The 25,298-nt window shown below is 45.9% G+C and overlaps 1 protein-coding gene across 1 annotated transcript in view; it reads left to right on the plus strand.

The window, feature by feature from the left end:
- The window catches only part of SLC39A12 (solute carrier family 39 member 12), a 77,325-nt gene extending 54,714 nt beyond the window's left edge, over positions 1–22,611 (plus strand). Inside the window, exons 8-12 of the mRNA XM_073629731.1 lie at positions 2,779–2,886; positions 12,939–13,017; positions 14,915–15,073; positions 19,706–19,893; positions 22,169–22,611. Of these exons, the coding sequence (XP_073485832.1) occupies positions 2,779–2,886; positions 12,939–13,017; positions 14,915–15,073; positions 19,706–19,893; positions 22,169–22,297 (663 nt within the window). The 3' untranslated portion in view covers positions 22,298–22,611. The remainder of the gene's footprint in view (positions 1–2,778; positions 2,887–12,938; positions 13,018–14,914; positions 15,074–19,705; positions 19,894–22,168) is intronic.
- The last annotated feature ends 2,687 nt before the right edge of the window (positions 22,612–25,298 follow it).

The following is a 25,298-nucleotide window of genomic DNA, read 5'->3' on the forward strand; positions in this document are numbered from 1 at the left end:
CAGGGCCTCTCAAACCCCATCGGGTTGGATGGGGAGTGTCGGTGCACAGCCATTTTCAGATCTCTCCAGATTTGTTCAGTCAGGTTCACGTCTGTGCTCTGGCCGGGCCACACAAGGACATTCACAGAGTTGTCCCATAGCCACTCCTTTGTTATCTTGGCTGTGTGCTTAGGGTCGCTGTCCTGTTGGAAGATGAACTTTCTCCCCAGCTGAGGTCCAGAGCGCTCTGGAGAAGGTTTTCATCAAGGATGTCTCTGTACATTGCTCCATTCATGTTTCCCTCAATCCTGACTAGTCTCTCAGTTCCTGCCGCTGCAAAACATCCCCATAGCATGATGCTACCACCACCATGCTTCATTGTAGGGATGGTTTTGGCCAGCTGATGAGTGGTGCCTGGTTTCCTCCAGACATGACGTTTGGCATTTAGGCCAAAGAGTTCAATCTTTGTTTCATCAGACTAGAGAATTTTGTTTCTCATGGTCTGAGAGTCCTTCAGGTGCCTTTTGGCAAACTCCAGGTGGGCTGTCCTGTGCCTTTTATTGAGGAGTGGCTTCCGTCTGGCTACTGTACCATAAAGGCCTGATTGGTAGAGTGCTGCAGAGATGGTTGTTCTTCTGGAAGGTTCTCCTCTCTCCACAGAGAAATGCTGGACCTCTGTCAGAGTGACCATTGGGTTCTTGGTCACCTCCCTGACTACAGCCCTTCTCCCCCAATCGCTCAGTTTGGCCGGGCAGCCCACTCTAGGAACAGTCCTGGTGGTTCCAAACCTCTTCCATTTATGGGTGATGGAGGCCACTGTGCTCATTGGGACCTTCAATGCTGCAGAAACTTTTATGTACCCTTCCCCAGATCTGTGCCTCCATACAATCCTGTCTCAGAGGTCTACAGACAATTCTGTGGCCTTCATGGCTTGGTTTGTGCTCTGACATGCACTGTTAACTGTGGGACCTTATATAGAAAGGTGTGCCTTTCAAAATCATGTCCAATCAACTGAATTTACCACAGGTGGACTCCAATCAAGTTTTAGCAACATCTCAAGGATGATCAGTGGAAACATGATGCACCTGAGCTCAATTTTTAGTGTCATGACAAAGGCTGTGAATACTTATGTACATGTAATTTTTTCATTTTTTATTTTTAATACATTTGTAAAGATTTCGAACATACTTCTTTCACGTTGTCTTTATGGGGTATTGTTTGTAGAATTTTGAGGAAAAAAATGAATTTAAAGGATCACTAAAACATTTTTTTTTTCTTTTTAATAACAAACATGTTATACTTACCTCCACTGTGCAGCTCGTTTTGCACAGAGTGGCCCTGAACCTGGTCTTCTGGGGTCCCCCGGCAGCTGTCTCGGCTCCCCCCCCCCGCAAGGACTCAACACTTTTATGCGAGCTCCCTCGCATGGTGTTGAGTGCTTGCGGGCGCGCTCCCGTGATACAGACGGCGGCCATAGCTGCTCACTATATCACTCGGCCCCGCCCCCCCGGCGCGCGGCTTCATTGGATGTGATTGACAGCAGCGCGAGCCAATGGCTGCGCTGCTTTCAATCCATCCACTCTAGCCAATCAACGGCCAGGCTAAGCGGCGAAGAGGATGTCGGGAGCGAGCGTGGGACTTTCGAAGTGTCAGGTAAGTAAAACGGGGGGGCTGGGTGGGGGGGGGGGGGGGGCGTATTGTCAGATGTTTTTTCACCTTAATGCATATAATGCATTAAGGTGAAAAAACTTTTACCTTTACAACCCCTTTAATCCATTTTGGTATAAAGCTGTAATGTAACAAAATGTGGAAAAAGTGAAGTGCAGTGAATACTTTCCAGATGTACTGTACTGTACTGTTTGTATATGCTTGTATGTGGGGGTAGGGGGTTCAAAATTAGTTTTCAGGGGGTTTACGTGCTTGTGCATGCTATGTAATAGAATTTGGTTATGACAGGTTCCCTTAATGAGACATCAGAGTTTTTAACCCCTGATGGCTCACTTGCCCTTCATTGAAGCTAATGGAGCACAGATAGGACTCTATTAGCTTTTTCCCCAGCCTCTCTGTCTGACAAACCTGGAAATTATGTAATACCCTCCCACTGCTGCTGACATATGTCATACATCAGTGGGATCAAAAGGGTTAAAGACATTGCAAGCACAGTAAAATACCTGTTGGTCTGCCAGAAATGCACTCAGCTCTTAAATCCTCAGTACAGCTAAATACAGAAGAATCAGAACAAGAGACGTCATTTGCAGTTTGTATTATTTGTACCTTGTCCACATTCCTCGTTTTCCTGCTCTATCCTGATTGTGTATTTTCCGGCCCCAGTCCACAGCACTTAGTGTCTGCTCTCTCCTTCCTCTGCTACCTTCATGAATCACTTCCGACAGTTTTCTTCTGACACCAGACAAACCCTGGAAACAGCCCCCCTAGCACATCGAAGGTGAATGACATCCTCAGCTGTGCATGTTTCCCTATAAGACTGTTTAGAAGGGTGTGTTTTCCTTCCTGCCACTCAAGTCTCAGATTACACTCAGCTCTTCTCTTAGTGCTGTGCAATATGTGACATCAGATCCCCACCCATTGCCTCTTGCAAAATGGGAAATGCCCTTTGGTCTGTGCATGCTGAAGCGCTCTGGAGAAGAGAAGACTGCAGATAAACAGGTACAGCTTATGTAGGAGAATTTACTTCATCACTGTGTATCACCTGAGGCCAGCTTCCATTGTGGGCTTATGTAAGAGTTTATTATCATATTTAGCATTCTTCTGAGTTTCCATTATACTGTCTTTGTCCAGGGGCTGTCATTGGTCAATGGGCACCTGACGCATTCTCATGATCTGCCAATGGAATCCCATTTGAATGATCAGTCAAGAAAAGCCAAATCTACCTCTACAATTCAGCTGGTAAGATGTTTTTCTTTATTATGTATTAGCTGCTAATTAATTAACAGCTTATTTATTAACTTTTTTTTATTTATTTCTGCAGCAAAACCATAACCACAATTATTTCTTGGAATGCAATAAAAATTAGGGATGCACTGATACCGGTATTGGTGACAATACCAAGCATTTGCGTGAGTATCAGTAATCACCCAAATGCTCCCGATACCAAAACCGATACTTTGCTGTGCGATTTGCGTCAATACAAAATGAATGGGCGCAAATCGCACTGCAAAGAATCGCATGTGATCTGAACAGGAATACGGTGTGATTCCTGTCTGATTGGCATGCGATGTGCCCCGCAGCTCCTGTGTTTGTGTGTGTGTATAGAAAGGGAAAAGCGCCATCTAGTGGACAGTTTAAAAAATGTTAGAACTCACAGTACATATCTGGCCACATGCAAAAAAACCTGTATAGGCTGCTGGAGGTGCTCACAGGGCTAGAGAAGATGCAGAGGCGGTCCGCCCCCAAGCTGACATCACTTCTACCCTATACAGATGGGGTCCCGGAACTTCTCTTTCAGCGGCCCTGATTTACTATCATTGGCGGACTGTGGACACCTATATAGATTATTTTGCATGTGGCCAGATATGTATTGTGAGTTGTAAAAATTTTTAAACTGCCCACTAGATGGCGCTTTTCCCTTTCTATACACACACACAGGAGCAGTGGGGGAAATCGCATGCGATGCAGACAGGATTCGCACCACAATCCTGTTCAAAACACATGTGATTCTTTGCAGTGTGATTTGCAGTGATTTTTGTATTGACGCAAATCGAACCGCAAAGTATCGGAAATCAGTATCGCTGAGTACTTGACCGAAAGTATCAGTACTCGTACTCGCCATAATAAAACGGTATCGGTGCAACCCTATTAAAGATGTTACAAATCACCTTGAGTTATTGTTTATTGGAAGGTTCTATAACCCCTCCCCCTTCTTCATTATAGGGGTCATTTATCTGAATTCCCACCTTTATTCCTCTAAGGGGGCAGTCCAATTTTGAGATTTAAAACTTTACCCTCACCTGAAAATGAAAGTTGCTCTAATTGTTTTTCTTCCCCTCTCTATCTAAACTGCTGAACCTTTTTTGGGGAAAAGGGGAGGGGGTGTACTCAATCGCCTAGGTAAGGATGATGTTACCCCATCCCCCCATCCCCTGTCCCCCCCATCACGTCACATTCGAAGAGGCTACAGGACCCGTCTCCCTGCACCGCTCAAGTCTCACATATGCTCAGTGTGGAGTCAGCTGTGAGTCCTCAGGACGCCCCAGCCAGATCCACTTCCCTTTGAATGGCTGTTGGGAAGACAGCGGTAGTTCTAGTGGCGCTTTACCGTCGTTTTAGCGGCACTTTTCGGCTGCTTTTAACCCCTGCTAGCCACTGAAGAAGGGGTCAATAGCGCCCATGTGGCGCAGCTGTGGAAGCGCTTTGCAGGTGCTTCGACAGTGGTGCCCATTCATTTCGATGGGTAGGGGCAGTGGAGGAGTTGTGTATACACCGCTCCTCCACCTCCCCAAAGATGCTGCTTGCAGGACTTTTTTTAATGCCCTGCCAACGCAGCGCCCCAGTGTGAAAGCACTCGGGCTCTCACATTGGGGTGGCAGGGGAGACGTTTTTTCAGGCGCTATTTTTAGCCCTATAGCGCCTGAAAAACGCCTCCAGTGTGAATGGGGTCTAAATATCTGCAGCAGAGGTGAAGCTTAAAGCATAGTTGCCAACATTGTAAAAAAAAATTTAGGGACACTTTTTTGGCTGTCGGCAGAGTCGCATTATAGTTAGGGGCGGGGCATGCATTTGTAGGCGTGGCATAGGGGAAAATAAAAATGTGGCGCGCTGCGCAGAAAAATGGGGGTAAGGGGGAAAGGGGGGAGAGGGATGGAGGGACAGCAACCCCAGATCCTGCACCTCAATAGAAATATGTGTATTCCAGAGTTTAACAATCAGCAGATAAAGATACTCCAAACACTTGGTGTTAGCGATTCAATCATCCCGGCATCATGGTTGTTATGGTGTCAGGATGATTGAAGCGCATTATTTCTATTATTACATTGTAATATAAAATTAAACCATTCAACTCACCATAATGCAGAATTAGTGGGACCCCTGAGCGTGTCACCTGCTACGTCGCCTGCCACCAGCAGAGTCCGTCATTGCATCAGGTGTCCCCAGCAGAGTCCGTCCTTGCATCAGGTGCCCCAAGCAGAGTCCGTCCTTGCATCAGGTGCCCCCAACAGAGTCCGTCCTTGCATCAGGTGCCCCCAGCAGAGTCCCTCCTTGCATCGGGTGCCACCAGCAGAGTCCCTCCTTGCATCAGGTGCCCCCAGCAGTGTCCCTCCTTGCATCAGGTGCCCTCAGCTGAGTCCCTCCTTGCATCAGGTGCCCACAGCAGAGCCCCACCTTGCATCAGGTGCCCCCAGCAGAGTCCCTCCTTGCATCAGGTGCCCCCAGCAGAGTCCCTCACATCAGTTACCCCCAGCAGAGTCAGTCCTTACACTAGTGTCCCCAGCCTCAGTCCTTACATCAGTGTCCCAGGCAGAGCCATAGTTACCCCCCTGTACATAATTACCCCTCTCCCCCAAGTTACCCCCATGTACATAGTTACCCCCCCTGTACATAGTAACCCCCCTGTACATAGTTACCCCCCTGTACATAGTTACCCCCTGTACGTAGTCCCCCCCCCCCATACATAGTTACTACCCTCCCCCCTGTACATTACAGTTACATCACTGCTGGCCTGGGCTTTACACTGAGAGGGATAAGAGCAGAGCAAACTCCACGAGTGGCGCCGTGTGTTCAGTGGAGAGGGGAGGGGCTGATCCGTGCAGCTAACCCTGGCTTCAGAATTGTGAAGAGAGAAGCCGATTCATTGGCTGCACGGATTGAGCCCCCTTCCCTCTCCACTGAACACAAGGGGAACGATCTAGTGCCGGCGGCCATTTTATTGGAGCCAGCTGCTGCAGAGCCAAACATTCCCGATTTCCCTGGACAAAAAAGGCAAAATCCTAAATAGGGACGGCCTCCGATTGGGACGAGGGTCCCAAATCGGGACTGTTGGCAACTATGTTAAAGCTTGTGAGCCCCAATGCAAAAGTTGATCTGGGCCCCCTTCACTACCACCTGCCGCTTCCACCACGCGCTAAGATACTCTAATGCCATGTACACATGATCGGATTTTCCGTCGGGAAATGTTGGATGTCAGCTGGTTGGCGGTAAGTGTGACCGTGTGTATTCTCCATCGGACATTTGTTGTTGGACTTTCCGATCGTGTGTACACAAGTCTGTAGGACAAAAGTCCAAAGTACAAACACGCATGCTCGGAACAAAGGACGAGCCGGAAGCGCTCAGTCTTGTAAAAACAGCGTTCATAATGGAGATATCACGTACGTCACTACGTTCGTAATTGCTGGCCAGCATTTGTGTGACTGTGTGTATGCAAAACAAGTTGGAGCCAACACCCTTCGAACAAAAATCCACAGTGTTGTCGGAAATTCCGATCATGTGTACGGAGCATTAGTGTCTAAAGAGTTTTTCAGGTCTTTTTTTTTTTTTTTTTTTTTTACATATTGAGAGGGTAATTCAAATGATTTTTGAGAAGCTGTTGACATTTTGACATAATAAATAAAGCACTGTGTGAATGAGGTCTTGGGGCTGTGCTATGTACGGTGCGAACCAGATAAATTTTTTTCTATGTGGCTGGGGCTGTGTGCAGGCAGCCTATGTTAGGCCCCTTTCACACGACAAGCCCGCTCGGACCCGCCTGTCTGTGTTTCAAGTGGACCTGAGCGGGCCATCCATTGACTTCTATGGGCAGGCGGTGATGTCAGCAGAGATGTGTCCGCTGACACCCGTCTGCCATCAGATCCGCTAAAATCAGACGTATGGCTATACGTTCGCCATCCATCCTGGTGGATCGGATGAGATCTGATGAAAACGGACATGCTGTCCGCTTCCGTCCAATCTCTCCATAGGAATCAGCGGCGTTTGACAGGCCCCTTACCTCTCAGTGAGCAGTTGGACCTGTCATCTGCCGGCTCAGCGGAGATCAATGGAGAGATCTCCTGCTGAGCTGGCGGACTCCGCCGGATCGGATCTGCCTTGTGTGGAAGGGGCCTTACGCTATAGGGATACAGCAACTTATGAACACAGCTGCAGGTCCTAATTTAACAGGTGTGTGAATGCAAGTGTACGACCCCAAACACAGACAGTATATTTGTGCCCGCTCCCCAGAACCTGCACATCTGTCAGATTAGGACATACAGCTGTGTTCATACAGTCGCTGCATCCCCTTGAAGTAACAGGTGGCTTCAGCCACACAAACAAAACACTCATTCACACTGTATGCACAAAAGAACCTGTGTGAATGAGCCCTTAATTTGTTTTCTATTATTTTTTACATTTTTAATTATTTATATTTTTTTCAAATTATTTGTTGCATTTCAAAAAAAAAAAAAAAAGTACATTTTTTTTCAGAATGCTTTTTTTTGATGGAGGGGGTCTTTGTCTCACTTTTGAGACAGAGAAGGTCTGAGGGGCGTAGTCTGGACATGGACGTAAAGACGTCGCTGACAGAGCTCCCGGCCCTCTCCTGCCTATCCCGGCCTATTCTAGTCCAATTTACCCGGTATGTACTCAGCAAGCAAGCGGAAGGGTAAAAGAAACAAAAAAATCGGAGCAATAGCCGCCATGGAGACGTGAAATCCAGAGTTATTTCTCACAACAACCGGAAAGCTCTCTGGCTGACAAAATGGTGGACTTCGACCCTCTTACCCACGAGGCACGGCCAGCTCGAGAATTATCAGCTTCCCTGTGAAGCTTATCAGCTTCACGGCTTCAGTTGGGTCTGATACCCTCTCGGACACACTGACAATGCTCTGCTCAGATCCACAGGGCTCATACCACCAGCTACTTACCTTAAGAGCAGATGCAGAATTGCGAACCATACTACAAGCTTTGCCGAAGAGGTCGGACATTGAAACCCTCATTGGCAGATTGGAGGCCACCCACCGTAAAGAAATAGACGCAGTCAAAAAAGGACGTCAGGGCAGTATCGGCTCGTCTAGAGGAGGGTGTAGCTTCAGTCTCCGCTCTAGAGCGACGGGTAATGGCGCTGGAATCCCAGCGGGCATCCCATGCCACCTCAGCGGTAACCCTACAACTGCAACTGGAGGAACTCGCGGGAACTTGCGCCTTTGGGGCCTTCCGGAGGCCACGGGAGTTGAAGATCTCACGGACTCTAGACTTGCCATCTTCCGAGAGATAGCGGGTGATGCATACCCAACTAACCTGTCATTTGACCGCATCCACAGAGCCTTAGGTCCCTACTTATCTGATCCAGAAAGGCCGTGGGACGTGGTCTGTCGGGTGCATCACTACTCCCACAAGGAAATTATCCTTAGGAAAGCCTGGGAGAAAGGTGATGCTGAATTTGATGGTGCCCCATTAAAAATCCTACCCAACCTCTCAAGAGCGACCCTACAACAAAGAGCCATGCTTCATCCGGTGTTAGAGCTAGCCCAACCGGCAGGGATTACATATCGCTGGGGCTTCCCCCTCTCTGCAACATTCCAGAGAGAGCACAGATTCTTCACTCTCTGCATGCCGGCGGATCTCCCTGATTTTTTTAACTTCATGGAAGTTGACCCTATTACGGTGCCAGATTGGCTGCAACTCCTGCCGCGACCTTACGGCCGCTCCAACCAACTCAGCTCTCGGAGGAATCTCTCACCCAGACCGCAGAGAAACCAGTGCCGCTCCCATGTGGCATCCCCTGAAGAGTCTCGTGAGACCTAAAGCTCACACCTCGGAGAAGGTTGTCACCCACACCCCTGCATTGCCATATAGTTAGTTGTTATCCCCATCCTCATCTGCGTCCTAATACTCACATCATATCCCTGGCTTTTGGTCTCGGCTTCCCTACTAGATGTCCTGGATGTGGTCTGCAAAGGAACACTCTGCTCCCCACCTAAGGTACAGTACTGTTTCATGCTTGCTGCAGGTGATTGTCTAGTAGATGATTTGGCTCCACCGTGAGACTGGCTCATACTGTCCAGTGGACCCCGCTTTCTTACAGGAGAGTAACAGCCCGACTCCCACTGCAATGTGAAAGTAAGGTCTTTGTGCCTTAATTTTTATGAGTGTGCTCCCAAACCATACTTGCTGCTTGTCACAATGCTGAGGCGGAAAAAACGTTTGAGTACACTCAGGAATATTTGGGCTTTACCCCCTCTGGATTGTCTAGATGTAACACAATGACATGGTCTGTTATCTTATGTCTTATTCCTCTCATCATATCCCTGACCGGTGGACTCAGCTTTCTAATTTGTTACCCCGGACTTGGCGAGCACAGGTGCACAATACCCCTCACCTATTGGTACGGTACTTTCTACTGCTTGTTGCAGGGGATTGCCCAGCAGACGACACGGCTCTACAGTGTCACTGGCCGTTATTTTCCTGTAGATCCCATATCCCCCCAGGAGGGTAAAAGCCCAAATCCCACCGCAAGGTGACCTTAAGGTCTTTGGACCTTAATTTTTAGGGGTATGCTTCCAAACCAAACCTGCTGTTTGTCACGATTTTAGGGTGGGGGTACCGCACTGGAACACTCAGGACTGTATGGTCTATAACCCCTCTAAAACTGTATATCTGTACCTATGACTGCACTGGATGTATATCTATAGCAGAGAGGGGTCGGATCCCGGAAGAAGATAACTTAGCTGCACTTCACACATCACATCTAGAAGGTTTTGAGGCCTTAATTTTTCAGCTGGCTAGCTCCTGCCCGAGCCTCTGCTCGGGTGCCGGTTCATGTTACTCCTTCTGGTGCTTCAATCTCTACTGCTATCTACGGTCAACACTGCTATGCTGATCAGTGATATATGCAGGGCTGCTATAATGACAGCAACTATTTGTAAACCTTCCGGGAACTAGGATGGCCTCTGGTCCTTCCTCTCGTCCCTCGTATGTTGCCTGAGAGGGGAGAGGAGGATGCTGAGTCGCTCCGAACGGATGGGTAAGGTCCTCTATGAGGATGCTCCCTAAATAGTTGAGAGGATTCCCTCATCCTTCCACTAATAAGGGGATGTATTATTGTCAGTAAAAATCTGGGGAGATTTAGTGAACAATACAGGATGGAATGCATGACCAGCCAATGGTAGGTAGACCAGTTGCGGACAAATAGGCATCATCTAGGATGTACTCTGTGGGTTCACCCTCCCTGCGATGGTAAGCCGAGTAGACCATATACCACAAGACCACCAGATGTGGACAATGGCGTCCCTAGGGGGGGGGGCAGAGGGGACCCTGACCCCCCCCCCCAACATTATGCTGTGCCCCACCATGTGCCCCCCCAATAAAAAAAAAATGTTTTTTTTTTTTTACAAAAAATCAATGTCTAAGAGAGAGAGAGTCCCCAGTCAGCTCCTGTGGGTGATTCCTCCCCCCTCCCTCTGCTCACTGACACTACATAATGCGAGCACTCACACAACCACGGCCGCCCGATCTGCTCCTTCCCCTGCATCCTCATTGGCAGAGAGAAGAGCGAGTTGCAGGAAGGACTCCACCAGGACTCTCAGTTACTGAAAAAACAGACTGATTTCTCCCGTCCTTAGAACAGGAGAACCAGCCTGTAAATTCCAAGAGATGCCAAACCAGCGCTGTCAATAGCAGGGGCAGGACAGCAAGAGGAGGCTGGGGAACCCCACAGTGGCAGAACACCAGGGCCCGGTGGCAAGACCACCTTTGCAACCCTGATAGTTCTCCCACTGCTTTGGATCCTTATATTTTCTTGGTATGCTGGTGACATATATATCTTGTTTTCTGCCACCCTGGGGGGCCCCAATATGGTAGGAAGGGAGCTCACTGCAGAACATGTGAAAGGGCCATTGTGGGGTCGTAGTAAAGCCACGTAGTAAAAATATATATATAATTGCATTTTATAGTTGCCCCTCTACTTTTGTCCCTGTCCCCCATGTGCCCCCCCTAAATATGAAAGCTGGAGACGCCACTGGATGTGGATGCCAGTTGTTAATGTATATAACATATATAACAATGTTGGGTGTGTTTGTTTTGTATTTTTTGGGGTTTTCTATTTTCCCCTCCTTCATTATAATTTCATACCGTTACTTATTGTTCAGGCTGGAGTGGCTGGATGGGGCTGGGTTAGCTCCTCTCGGACTAATCCAGCCTCTCTCCCACCTAGGTTGAAGCACAAATCCTCAACAGTTATTGAGGAGTGCTTCATTGCAAATTCTCTTTCTTCCTGATATAGTTAGTCGTGAGAGCAGTGACTTACTGCCCACCATATAACATCTTACACTCCTTTTTTTTTCTCTCCTCTTACTTTTCCTCTCGCCCCCCCCCCCCCTCCTCGTTTTCTATTGCTGACTCCGGTAGCGATGGACTCCATCAAGGTAATTTCGCTGAACTCGAAAGGTCTAAATATACCCGAAAAAAGGCATATGCTCCTTAACAACTTACGAAGAGCTAGACCTGACGTCTCATTCATTCAAGAGACCCACTTTAGAGCAGATAGGCTGCCTGGCCTTAAAAATAGATTCTGCCCTATTGCTTATCATGCCACTAATGTTGCCGCCAAATCAAAAGGAGTTTCCATACTCCTCTCTAGTACATTACACTGGACTTGTCATCCTACACTGATAGATAATAACGGACGGTACATGTTTCTAAATGGAACTATCAGTAACTCCAGGGTGACATTGGCTAACATCTATGCCCCTAATGACTGCCAGAATGTTTTTATCCACCAGGTACAGAAGTTGTTACTAGAATTCTCTGAAGGCCAGTTGATCCTGGGAAGCGATTTCAATATCCCTTTGCTCCCTCTAATGCCGCGTACACACTAGCGGACTTTACGGCAGACTTTGCCCAGCGGACGGGATTTGGTCGAACAATTCGATCGTGTGTGGGCTCCAGCGGACTTTGTTTTCTCAAAAGTTGGACGGATTTAGGTTTGAAACATGTTTCAAATCTATCCAACGGACTCGAGTCCAGTCGAAAAGATCGCTCGTCTGTATGCTAGTCCGACGGACAAAAAGCCACGCTAGGGCAGCTATTGGCTACTGGCTATGAACTTCCTTGTTTTAGTCCGGTCGTACGTCATCACGTACTAATTCGACGGACTTTGGTTGATTGTGTGAAGGCAAGTCCGTTCATTCAGAAAGTCCGTCGTAAAGTCCGTCGAAAAGTCCGCCGGGCAAAGTCTGCCGTAAAGTCCGGTCGTGTGTACGCCGCATATCAGATACGTTGTCAGGCTTGTCCTCTGTCTGCACTTGCATTCATAGGCGAATAACACAATATTTGCATAGAGCCCAACTAGTGGATGTTTGGAGACTACAACACTCCGGGGAAAGGGATTGCACCTTCTACTCCTCCCCACACAAGGTGTACTAAAGAATTGATTACTTTCTGATCCCTTACCAGCAGTTACAAGCAGTAATTGAATCTGACATAGGGAACATCACGTGGTCAGATCATGCTCCCGTCTCCATACAGTATTCACTCCTTTCTGGAGATTAAATGAAAGTCTTTTACAGAACCCAGAAGTCCTAGCAGATCTCACCAATGAGTTGAAACATTACTTTTCCGCTAATGACCAACCAGACTGTGACCGCAGTGCGGTTTCAGACCATCATTTGGATGGGCTAAAATTGCGCCAGACATGCACTACTTTACAAAACGCACAGCAACTGGATCGCATGGTGCTAGTGTACCACATGATCGGGTGCAGGCAAACGCACTGCATTTGTGACCTGCGTTTTGGGGTGTCATTCATTTAACACTGACACCTGTTGCAGATCACAGGTGCAGTGCGTTTTGAATGCTGTGCGGGAAATGCGCATGGAATGCCGGTTTCCAACACAACGTAATATTCTTTTATGTGGATATATGTAGATTGTCCTTTCTATGGTCAGTCTATAAAGTTTGTATACATTTTCATAATTTGGACCAAAAATATACTGTAGTGTTTTACAATAGTGACTTGTTTCACTTTTTTATAGAGAATTCCTGAAGACTGTGAACCCACAGAGGGCCCTGTAGCAGAAATTCCACCTATAAGTCTGAGAGTGAGAGAGAAACGTAAGTATCCAATCACATCATTTTATTTTCCTTCTTTCTCTATATAACAGCTTCTACTGCTTTCACACTCAGGCAGTGCGCTTGCAGGACGTTAGAAAAAGTTGCCGAAGTGCCTGCAAAGCACTTCAACAGCGGCGCTACAGGGGTTAAAAGCGCCCCGCTCTCGTCCGAATAGCGGCGCCAAAGCGGCGCTATGACAGCAGTAAAGCGCCGCTTAAACTAGCGGCGCTTTACCGCTACCGCCCCCACTGCCCCATTAGTACAACGCTCTAATTCAGTATGCACTGTATACTCAGCAACACACACTGTCAAATACTTGTAGGCTAAATCCAACAACATGTAGCCGATAATCTCACAGATCTCTCAAGGAATCAAAGAAACACCCAAGTTCCCAACTCCTCCTACCTGCCGATATAACCTGAGACAGAGGATCTCACCTTCCTCCAGAGCTTTGAGAGTGGAATTCCACCTTAAAGTGGTATTAAACCCAAAAGCAATCATTTATTATATTGCAGCCTACCAATTCCTAAATTTGATAACTGCACTAGTTTTCTATTTTAGGCTTTCTTTCTTTTATTTTCACCTTGTGATCTAGCCAGTAGGTCTGTTGATTTTCAACAGAACTAAGCTGTCCTGCAAATGTAGCAGTTAGAGGGCTGAGACAAATCATTTAGCCCATCTAACACTCTTCTCCCCCCAGCTGCTGTCTAAAGGTGTCTGTGTTCTTCCTCATCTAAAGCAGGAGTCTCCAAACTTTCTAAACAAAGGGCCAGTTTACTGTCCTTCATACTTTAGGGGGGCTGGACTGTGGCCAGAGCAAATAGAGAAAATGTCCTGGCATCAGTGGGAGGAATAGTGCCCCATCGTTAGTGTCAGTCGAGGAACAGTGCCCCATTGTTAATATTAATGGAAGGAATAGTATCCTATCATTGCTATCAATGTGAGCAATAGTGTCCCATCATTGGTGTCAGTAGAAGGAATAGTGCTCCATCATTGGTATCAATGGGGGAATAGGGTCCCATCATTGGTGTCAGTGAGAGGAATAATGTGCCATCATTGATGTCAGTGGGAGAAAGAGTGGGCCATCATTTCATCATTTTTCATTCGAAAAATAGTGCCCCATAGTTGGTGTCAGTGAGGGGAATAGTGCCCTTACGTTGGGCTCAGTGGCAGGAACCATGCCCCACTGTTGCTGACAGTGGGGGAAATAGTGTCCCAAGGGTTGTATGAAAGCAAACAAAGGGCCACATTCGGCCCCCAGGCCGCAGTTTAGAGACCACTGATCTAGAGTGTAGGCACCCTACCCTGTCCCTATATCTCCACTCAAGCTCTGTCACGGCCCTTGGCATCTTTGGCCTTTTTCAAGGTTCAGTACATTCAGCCATCCTGATTGAAGTAAATCTCACCCATGTGCAAGACAGTTAATTCATCCTGATCCCCCCACATACACAGCTCAGTGTACATCTTGAAGATTGTTGTGAACAGGTAGATAAGAAGAAACAAAACTTTCCACTCACAAATTATTGTTTGAAAAATAAAGTTAGGTACCCAATGACATGAGATGATACATGACACACTGCCTGGGGGTGAAACGCGTAGGAACCTAACCCGGCCCCTATTGCTTCTGCCTTAGATAAGTGGCTTCAGTTCACCTTCCAGTTGCACACGACCTGAAACTTTTATGTCCTGTGGTCATGTAATGTGCCAATGTGTGCACAACAAACACCTAAAAGAAGGCAGAGTGGTCAACACTGAATGGAAAGTAGCCTAGAGGCAACTATGCTGTAAAAGGGTTCTTTGGGTGTTTGTATACAGCTTTATATAACTGTGTTCTGATACCTATTGGTGTGTGTATATACAGTATATATGTATATTGTTTTGTTTTTTTTCCTCCTAGATAAAGGAATCACACTATTAGCAATTATGATCTTGGTGGGAGACAGTTTACATAACTTTGCAGATGGGATGGTGATTGGTTCGGCCTTTTCCTCCTCCACTGAGACTGGTGTAGCCACAACCATTGCCATTCTTTGTCATGAGATCCCCCATGAAATGGGTATGTATGACCGGTCTGTAATGTCTGAGTTGTACCACGATGACTTATTTTCTTCACCCCTCCAGAATCACAGCTCTACTGAACGTTTGTTATTTACTAAATATATTAATTAAAAAAAAAAATTATAGGTGAGCCACTATTGCTAAACCACCATGCGGGCAATTCCAGGGCCAATACTGTTGAGTGCAGGAAGGATTGTGTTCGGCACAGAGGATTACAGCACAGGAGAATGGGGCATGCAAACGAAGAGTAAGGCTTCATGTACACGGGACGTTTTTACAACCTCTCCTGAACGATTTAACTTGACAGATAGTAACCCATGTTTAGGACGCCTGTTTTGCCACGTTTACATGCCACGTTTAGCGGCGTTTTGCCACATTTTGCCACAATTGTGTCTAGAAGCGGTTTAAAAAAAGTATGTATATATATTTTTTTTTTTTTTTTTAAATAGATAGCCAAAAATGAAAAACGTCTGTAAACGAAACTCTGCTAAACGCGAATTACCGTGTTTAGAAGCGTTTGGTGCTTGAAATGCCTGTAAGCTCAGCTTCTAAAGGCATTTTTTTTGCGTTCCAAAAAATGCCTCTAAACTCAACTGCCTAGAAACCCTGTGTACATGGACAGATAAGATAACATAGAGGAGAGTTCAGGGGCAGTTAAAAAAAACTCCCAACTGCTCCTAAACGTCCGTTTAGCACAGCGGTTCTCAACCTGGGGGTCGCGACCCCCTGGGGGGTCGATTGCCCATTCTCCAGGGGGTCGCGAATGCTGGCCGAGACAGACCCGAAGTTACTGCCTGAGTCCGTCCGTCTCGGCCAGCGAGATGTCACTTCCTGGAGAGGAGGGACTACACGGAAGTGACGTTCCGTCGCCGCCATCTTGGTACTCTCGTCCGCAGTAAGGCTTAGACTTAGAAGTCGGCAAGCGGACATCTTTGTACACCCACCGAAATCCGCTTGCTGCGGACGAGTGTACCAAGAGGGAGGCAACGAAACTTTCTGAAGAAGAAGAACACCTGTGACTTCTGGTAAGTCAGACACACAGGAAAAGCTGACAAGACAACATTTTTTTTATTATGGAGAGATATATCTCCAAAATAAAAAAAATGTTGTCTTGTCAGCTTTTCCTGTGTGTCTGACATACCAGAAGTCACAGGTGTTCTTATATATATACGTAGTATATATATATATATACGTCCCAGTTGGTTCCTCAAAAGTAGTTATTCCGTGCCAGTGCTAGATACATGTTTGGAAGCTATACACTTTGTGTATCTAGCACTGGCACGGAATAACCACTTTTGAGGAATCAACCGCAACGTTTATATATAAATCAGTGGTGGGGGCGCAAACAAACTGAAACAATCAGAAAAAAACTCCCATTAAAACGCTGCAACTGTGCCATCAAATGCAGCCACTGTGCCCATCAATATATATATATATATATATATATATATATATATATATATATATATATCTCCATAATAAAAAAAATGTTGTCTTGTCAGCTTTTCCTGTGTGTCTGACTTACCAGAAGTCACAGGTGTTCTTATATATATACGTAGTATATATATATATACGTCCCAGTTGGTTCCTCAAAAGTAGTTATTCCGTGCCAGTGCTAGATACATGTTTGGAAGCTATACACTTTGTGTATCTAGCACTGGCACGGAATAACCACTTTTGAGGAATCAACCGCAACGTTTATATATAAATCAGTGGTGGGGGCGCAAACAAACTGAAACAATCAGAAAAAAAACCCCATTAAAACGCTGCAACTGTGCCATCAAATGCAGCCACTGTGCCCATCAATTGTCGCCACTGTGCCAGCAAACGCCGCCACTGTGCCATCAAATGCAGCCATTGTGCCCATCAATTGTCGCCACTGTGCCAGCAAACGCCGCCACTGTGCCATCAAATGCAGCCACTGTGCCCATCAATTGTCGCCACTGTGCCAGCAAACGCTTCCACTGTGCCATCAAACGCAGGAACTGTGCCCTTTAATTGTTGCCACTGTGCCAAACGCAGCCACTGTGCCCATTAATTGTCGCCACTGTGCCAGCAAACGTCGCCACTGTGCCCATCAATTGTCGCCACTGTGCCATCAAACACAGCCACTGTGCCCAACAATTGTCGCCACTGTGCCAGCAAATGCCGCCACTGTGCCATCAAACGCAGCCACTGTGCCCTTTAATTGTTGCCACTGTGCCAAGGGCAGCCACTGTGCCCATCAATTGTCGCCACTGTGCCAGCAAACGTTGCCACTGTGCCAGCAAACGTTGCCACTGTGCCATCAAACGCAGCTACTGTGCCATCAAATGCAGCCACTGACCCCTTTAATTGTTGCCACTGTGCCAAACGCAGCCACTGTGCCCATAAATTGTCGCCATGGTGCCAGCAAACGTTGCCACCTGTGCCATCAAACGCAGCCACTGTGCCCTTTAATTGTTACCACTGTGCCAAACGCAGCCACTGTGCCAGCAAACGTCCCACTGTGCAGCCACTGTGCCCATCAATTGTTGCCATTGTGCCAGCAAACGCCGCCACTGTGCCAGCAAACGCGACCAGCAAAAATAATTTTACTGTTAGGGGTCCCCACAACTTGGGAAATTTTATCAAGGGGTCACGGCACTAGGAAGGTTGAGAACCACTGGTTTAGCAGCAGCAGTGTACATGAGGCCTTAAGTTTACATATCGGAGGGTTAGAGTTGCAGGGTTACAGGGAGGGATTAGTGTTAGGGTTTCAGGGAGGGATTAGTGTTAGGGTTACAGGGTGGGATTAGTGTTAGGGTTTCAGGGAGGGATTAGTGTTAGGGTTTCAGGGAGGGATTAGTGTTAGGGTTACAGGGAGGGATTAGTGTTAGGGTTACAGGGTGGGATTAGTGTTAGGGTTACAGGGTGGGATTAGTGTTAGGGTTTCATGGAGGGATTAGTGTTAGGGTTACAGGGAGGGATTAGTGTTAGGGTTTCAGGGAGGGATTAGTGTTAGGGTTACAGGGTGGGATTAGTGTTAGGGTTACAGGGTGGGATTAGTGTTAGGGTTTCAGGGAGGGATTAGTGTTAGGGTTACAGGGAGGGATTAGTGTTAGGGTTTCAGGGTGGGATTAGTGTTAGGGTTACAGGGTGGGATTAGTGTTAGGGTTTTAGGGAGGGATTAGTGTTAGGGTTACAGGGAGGGCTAGTGTTAGGGTTACAGGGTGGGATTAGTGTTAGGGTTTCAGGGAGGGATTAGTGTTAGGGTTAAAGGGAGGGTTAGTGTTAGGGTTTCAGGGTGGGATTAGTGTTAGGGTTACAGGGTGGGATTAGTGTTAGGGTTTCAGGGAGGGATTAGTGTTAGGGTTACAGGGAGTGATTAGTGTTAGGGTTATAGGGTGGGATTAGTGTTAGGGCTAAAGTGAGGGTTAGTGTTAGGGTTACAGGGAGGGTTAGTGTTAGGGTTACAGGGAGGGTTAGTGTTAGGGTTTCAGGGAGGGATTAGTGTTATGCCCCGTACACACGGTCGGACTTTGTTCGGACATTCCGACAACAAAATCCTAGGATTTTTTCAGACGGATGTTGGCTCAAACTTGTCTTGCATACACACGGTCACACAAAGTTGTCGGAAAATCCGATCGTTCTAAACGCGGTGACGTAAAACACGTACGTCGGGACTATAAAGGGGGCAGTGGCCAATAGCTTTCATCTCTTTATTTATTCTGAGCATGCGTGGCACTTTGTCCGTCGGATTTGTGTACACACGATCGGAATTTCCGACAACGGATTTTGTTGTCGGAAAATTTTATAGCAAGCTCTCAAACTTTGTGTGTCGGAAAATCCGATGGAAAATGTCCGATGGAGCCTACACACGGTCGGAATTTCCGACAACACGCTCCGATCGGACATTTTCCATCGGAAAATCCGACCGTGTGTACGGGGCATTAGGGTTACAGGATGGGATTAGTGTTACATGGAGGGTTAGTGTTGGTATTACAGGTAAAGCTAGTTTCAGGGTTAGGATAACCAGGAGAATTACTGTTAGGATAGCAAGAAAAATTAGTGTTAGGTTTAGGAGGAGGATTGGTGTTATGGGTAAACAGAGGGTTACTGTTAGGTTTACATGGAGGATTAGTGTTAGAGTAAGGATATCAGTGCCCACCAGTGCCGCCTATCAGTGCCGCCTCATCAGTGCCCATCAGTGCCACCTATCAGTGCCCATCAGTGCCACCTCATTAGTTCCCATCAGTGCAGCCTATCAGTGCTCATCAGTGCCACCTATCAATTCCCATCAGTGCCGCCTCATCAGTGTCCATCAGTGCAGCCTATCAGTGCCACCTCATCAGCACACATCAGTAAAGGAGAAAAATTACCTGTTTGAAAAATGTTATAACAAACTATGACATTTTTTCAAAAAATTTGGTCCTTTTAAGCAAAAAAATAAAAAACCCAGCTGTGAATAAATACCACCATAAGAAAGCTCTATTTGTGTGAAAAAAAAATCATAAAAATGTCATTTGGGTACAGTGTTGCATGACCGCGCAATTGTCATTCAAAGTGTGACAGGGCTAAAAGCTGAAAATTGGCCTGGGCAGGAAGGGGGTGAAAGTGCCCGGTAGGCAAGTGGTTACCTTCTTCTGCATTTCCTCATTTTATCTTACAGGTGATTTTGCGGTATTACTGAACACGGGACTTACAGCCAAGATTGCCTTTCTAATGAACTTCATCAGCGCTTTAACAGCCTTTGCTGGCCTCTACATCGGCCTTTCTGTGTCCTCCAATCCCGATGTTCAGATCTGGATCTTTGCAGTCACTGCGGGAATGTTCCTCTATTTGTCCCTAGTGGAAATGGTGAGTGAAGGTCCAAGAATTTCTGTGAAGCCACATTGTGTGAAAAAAATACAAGGGTTTTTGTTAAAGTGGTTGTAAACCCTTACAACCTCAGGTGATACACAGAGATGAAACAAAGCCTTACACATAAGTTGTACTGTTTATCTGCAGCTGTCTCTTCTCTACAGTCGATCAAAATGCAGAATGTATAAAGCTTGTCTGAGATTTCAGAAAACGGGAGCAGAGAGTGAAGTTACACTCTGCAGAGCTTAGTGGGGAGAGCTCTCAGAGCTGATTGGAGGGAAGGTCCAAGAATTTCTGTGAAGCCACAACTACTTTTGCCACCAAATCCTCAACCAATCCAAGAAAATCATAAACTATTGAAAAAAAAATAAGAAAACAAAATCTCAATAAAAGTATGGTCATAGAACAAAACAACACTTCTGCAAGAAGCATCGGATAGAGAAAACTCCTTGTATAGTTTTCACACAATGCTGCATGTTCTGATTGTGAATGGAGGAGAGGCAGATGAATGAAAGGATCCCCTCCTCCACTTACAGAATGTATTGTATTGTGTGAAAAAAATACAAGGGTTTTTGTTAAAGTGGTTATAAACCCTTACAACCTCAGGTGATACACAGAGATTAAACAAATCCTCAAACATAAGCTGTACCTGTTTATCTGCAGCTGTCTCTTCTCTACAGTCATTCAAAATGCAGAATGTATAAAGCTTGTCTGAGCTTTCAGAAAACTGGAGCAGAGAGTGAAGTTACACTCTGCAGAGCTTAGTGAGGAGAGCTCTCAGAGCTGATTGGAGGGAAGGGACACCCCCACCCCTACCCCTTCCACACAGCACACAGGAACAGAGCTGAGGCTGTCAATCACAGGCTGTGTGCTGGAGCTCCTTGTGTTGTCACCATGTTTCTCTTAGTGTCAGAAAACTTGTCAGACACGACTCATGCTGATAGCAGAGGAAGAAGGCAGCAGACATAAAGGACACTTAGTGCTCTGGATTGAGACAACTACACTCTATAGAAGTATATGCTTTGTTCATATTTTATGTCTGAGGTTTACAACCACTTAGCGCAAACCACCGTCATTCTACGTCAGTACTTTGACGTTAAATATCGTTGTTATGGCAGCAGATAGCTGTCATAACCCTGGTATTTTCAACAATGGCAAGCGGCTGGCTTTCAGATAAAAATGGGCGCGAGATCACTTTTATCAGGGGCTCGGTCCTTAAGTGGTTAAATGATGAGGGGAGAGGAAGGGGGCAGCAAGAGTCCGGGGAGTCCTTCACAGTCACAGCCACTGTCTTTAACCCATCCCATGCTGCGTGAATTTAACAGCTGGAGAAGATCATTGAATGGAAAATTTTTACTGTAAGCAGCAACCAGTAAGATATAGGATGCACTTCATTAGAGGTAAGTTATGTCCCTGGTGCATACCTCCTAATTGTCCATAATTTGAGGGACTGTCCCTATATTGAAATCAAATCCCTCTGTCCCTCATTAAAAAAAAAGTGTAATTTCTGTCCGCTGCTTCATTCCTCTGCTATCTGCACTTCTGACAAGTTTCCCTGACACCGAGAGAAAAATGGTGACAGGGGAGGGATCTCCACCGCACAGCCTGTGTCTGATAGCCTTAGCTTTGTTACTGTGTGGAGGGGTGTGTTCCTTCCCTCCAATCAGCTCTTAGAGCTCTCCACACTCCAAGCTCTGCGGAGTGTAATTTCAGCTCTCTTCCCCCTGCTTTCTGAAAGCTCAGACAAGCTGTATAAATACTGGACTTTGAATAGATGTAGAGCAGAGAAGACTGCAGATAAACAGATACAACTTATATAGGAGGATTTGTTTAATCTCTGTGTATCACCTAAGGATATTCACTTCACTGGGTAAGGGTTTACATCCACTTTAACCCCTTGAACCCCACACTAGTGTACCACAACTGTGTGCATTTTACGCAGTTGCAGGATGCTTGCAGAACGTCCCAACTGACTTGAATGGGTTGTATATAGCAGAAGCTATGCAACAGAGGGTATCACTACTGCCACGGCTGCAAAGCAGTTGGGCCTTGGCATGTGAGCAGGTCCAACCACCGGCTACTGCCTCTGTAGCTAAAGGGGTATGGGGGACAGTAAATGTGCAGCTCAGCCACAGGGTTTTAGACCTCCCCTAGTGTGAATGATCTCTTAATGCATGATTTTTATGCCGTTCGCATTTAGGTATGCTTATGCTGAAGTAACATATCTATATTTCTGCACTAATGTGTGATTCATATCTGTCTCTTTTTATAGTTGCCTGAAATGACTCATATAGAGACACAACGGCCCTGGCTAATGTTCTTCCTGCAGAATCTCGGCTTGCTGATTGGATGGCTTTGTCTGCTGCTGTTAGCAATTTATGAACATAAAATTAAACTATAACACCAGCCTCCTTAGCTGAGGACCCGCTGTTATTTTTTTATTATTATAATTCTTATTTTTTTTATTTTTAGATTCATGGCTGTACCTGCTATTTCCTGATCCTGAATGTAGGGACAGAGACAAACCTGTAATATACATTTCAATAAATAACAGCTTCTCATTCACCAAACCCCCACCCAAAAATGGGCCACATTCCAATACCCCACATTGCATAATGTTTTACATACCCACAAACATTTTGTACGTTATATTTTCCAGGTAAATTGTAAATCTGGCAAAAAAAGAATAAATATAAACTGGATTTGCTTATCTAATTTATGTAACTTTATTATTACTATGTTTAATTGTTATTACACATGATTTATACAGTGGTACGGTACAAAAGGTAATAAATAGAGATGGGCCGAATGACCCCCTTCTCGAACATCGCAATAACAAAGCCCACTGAGTCTATGGGACCCGAACTAGAAAAATCAAGCGTCCATTTTGAGGGCTTAGATGCAAGTTATTGGGCATACAAAGGGTATGGGGGTCAGGGTACTGCCCTGGGGGACATGTATCAATGAAAAAAAAAAAGTTTGTAAAAAAATATCATTTTTAAATGAGCAGTGATTTACTGATGCTTAACCACTTCAGCCCCAGAAGATTTTACCCCCTTCCTGACCAGAGCACTTTTTAGAATTTGGCACTGCGTCGCTTTAACTGACAACTGCGCGGTCATGCAATGCTGTACCCAAAAGAAATTTGCATCCTTTTTTTTCCCCACAAATAGAGCTTTCTTTTGGTGTTATTTGATCACCTCTGCGATTTTTATTTTTTTCACTATAAACAAAAAAAGAGCTACAATTTTGAAAAAAAAAAACAATATTTTTAACTTTTTGCTATAATAAATATCCCCCAATTTAAAAAAACAAAACAAATTTCTTCATCAGTTTAGGCCGATATATATTCTTCTACATTTTTTTGGTAAAAAAAATCACAATAAGCGTATATTGATTGGTTTGCGCAAAAGTTATAGCATTTACAAACTATGGGAAAGATTTATGGCATTTTTATTATTATTATTTTATTTTTACTAGTAATGGCAGTGATCTGTGATTTTTAGCGGTACTGCAACATTGCGACGGACAGATCGGACACTTTTGACATTTTTTTGGGACCATTGACTTTTTTACAGTGATCAGTGCTATAAAAAAGCACTGATTTTTGCAAATGTCACTGGCAGGGGAGGAGTTGACATTAGGGGGCGATCAATGGGTTAACTGTGTGTTACCTCAGCGTGTTCTAACTGTGTGGGGATGGGAGTGACTAGGAGAGGAAACCTATCATTTTTCCTACTTAGTAGGAACAAACAATATGTTTCCTCTTACCTGACAGCACAGGGATTTATGTTTGTAAACGCAATCACGCGTGGCCTGGGGCGATCGTGCCCGCTGGCCACGCGCATCGGGTCCTCCGCAACACGCGCTCCCCCTCTGGTGGCCGAGAAAAGGGAAGGACGTACCCATACGGGATTTCACACAGGGGAGCCATTCTGCCGCAGTATATCTGTGTAAGCCGGTCGAGAACAGGTTAAAGTAAAACCATCAATATGAAAAATTCCTTTAAATATAGTGCCTGGGGGGTCCCCTTAGTCTGCCTGTAAAGTGCCACATCTGTACTGTGTATAGGACCTGCTGCAGCAAAAATGACATTTATAAAGCCAAAAAAATAAAATTTTCCCTGCAAGCTTTCTTTATTTTATAAACAACGATTTGGGGAGCCAGTCTGTATGATGAGGCCACAATTTAGTGCACTTAGAACAAGATTAGAGATTTTTGTGGATACATTCTGGTTTCTCTTTCGCAGACTTTGGCTAGAAGTAACAGGTGCAGAAAAGTTGGGCTTTGGGTGCTGGTGGTGCCTTCACACTGTATCCCTATAGAGGTTTAATTAAAGCAAGAATTGGCCTTGCTGTAAAATATTGAAATGATATGTACCTGTCGAACAGGTGCGGAAAAATTAGTCCTTGGGTGCCCATGAAACCTACACCAAAAATTTCTTCCAAATAAAATTAACACCCAAAAAATTAGACAGCGTAGACAGCCTTTCAGAGATTCCAGATCCAGAAAACACCTAATCAGTGACATTGGCATCAGGGGCTTGATAGCTGCTGCTTATTTAAGACTGATTTACCTTTGATAAATGTCAGCCAGTCAATGGAGTCTGTGGACAGACGCGCTCTTTTATCCGCCACAAAACTTGTGTCAGCACTGAATGCCCATTTGGAAAGCATGCTGGAAGCAGGGCAGGCCAGCAGCTCAATTGCATACTGGGCAAGTTCTGGCCAGTGGTATATTCTCATGACCCAGTAACCCAGCGGATCATTACTGTCAAGCTCTTCATATCTGTTCTTGCCCCTAGATAATCTCCCATCATATGATGCAAACGCTGCTGATGGGATGTTGAAGCTGACAGCCCTGGGCAAAATTTTTTTTGCAATGCATCACTGAGGCGGCCCCCTTCTCTACCGCTCCTCTTTTGACCAACACAAGCTAGAAAACTAGCCTTTCCATGAAACTGTAACCTAACAGAGTCTGGAAAGGCATTACATAAACTTCTCCTTAAGGTGTACTCAAGATATTTTATCCTCTGCTCCCTCTGTGGGGATGGGATGAGTTCCGAGACTTTCCCCTTGTAACGGTGGTCAAGGAGGGTTGCCAACCAATAGTGATCCTTCTACTTGATGGCACGAATTCTCAGGTCCTTTTGCAGGCTTTGAAGAATGAGGGAGCCCATGCACCTCATGTTTGCATGCAGAGGCATGAGAAGTATAGCCCTTGGGGTCACTGAGGATTACAGTATCTGGAACTACCTCCTCCCAGCCACGTACCACTCTCAATGGTTCTGGGCACAGAAAACCATCTGGTAAGGTTTGACGTATGTCTTCCTTTGCTTCAATGCCTCCAAAACTGCCAGAATTCTCCTCCTTCACCTCTTGTGTGTTCTGTGGTGTCGCAAG

Source organism: Aquarana catesbeiana, linkage group LG05 (genome assembly GCF_042186555.1).
Source record: "Aquarana catesbeiana isolate 2022-GZ linkage group LG05, ASM4218655v1, whole genome shotgun sequence".
Lineage (NCBI taxonomy): Eukaryota > Metazoa > Chordata > Amphibia > Anura > Ranidae > Aquarana > Aquarana catesbeiana.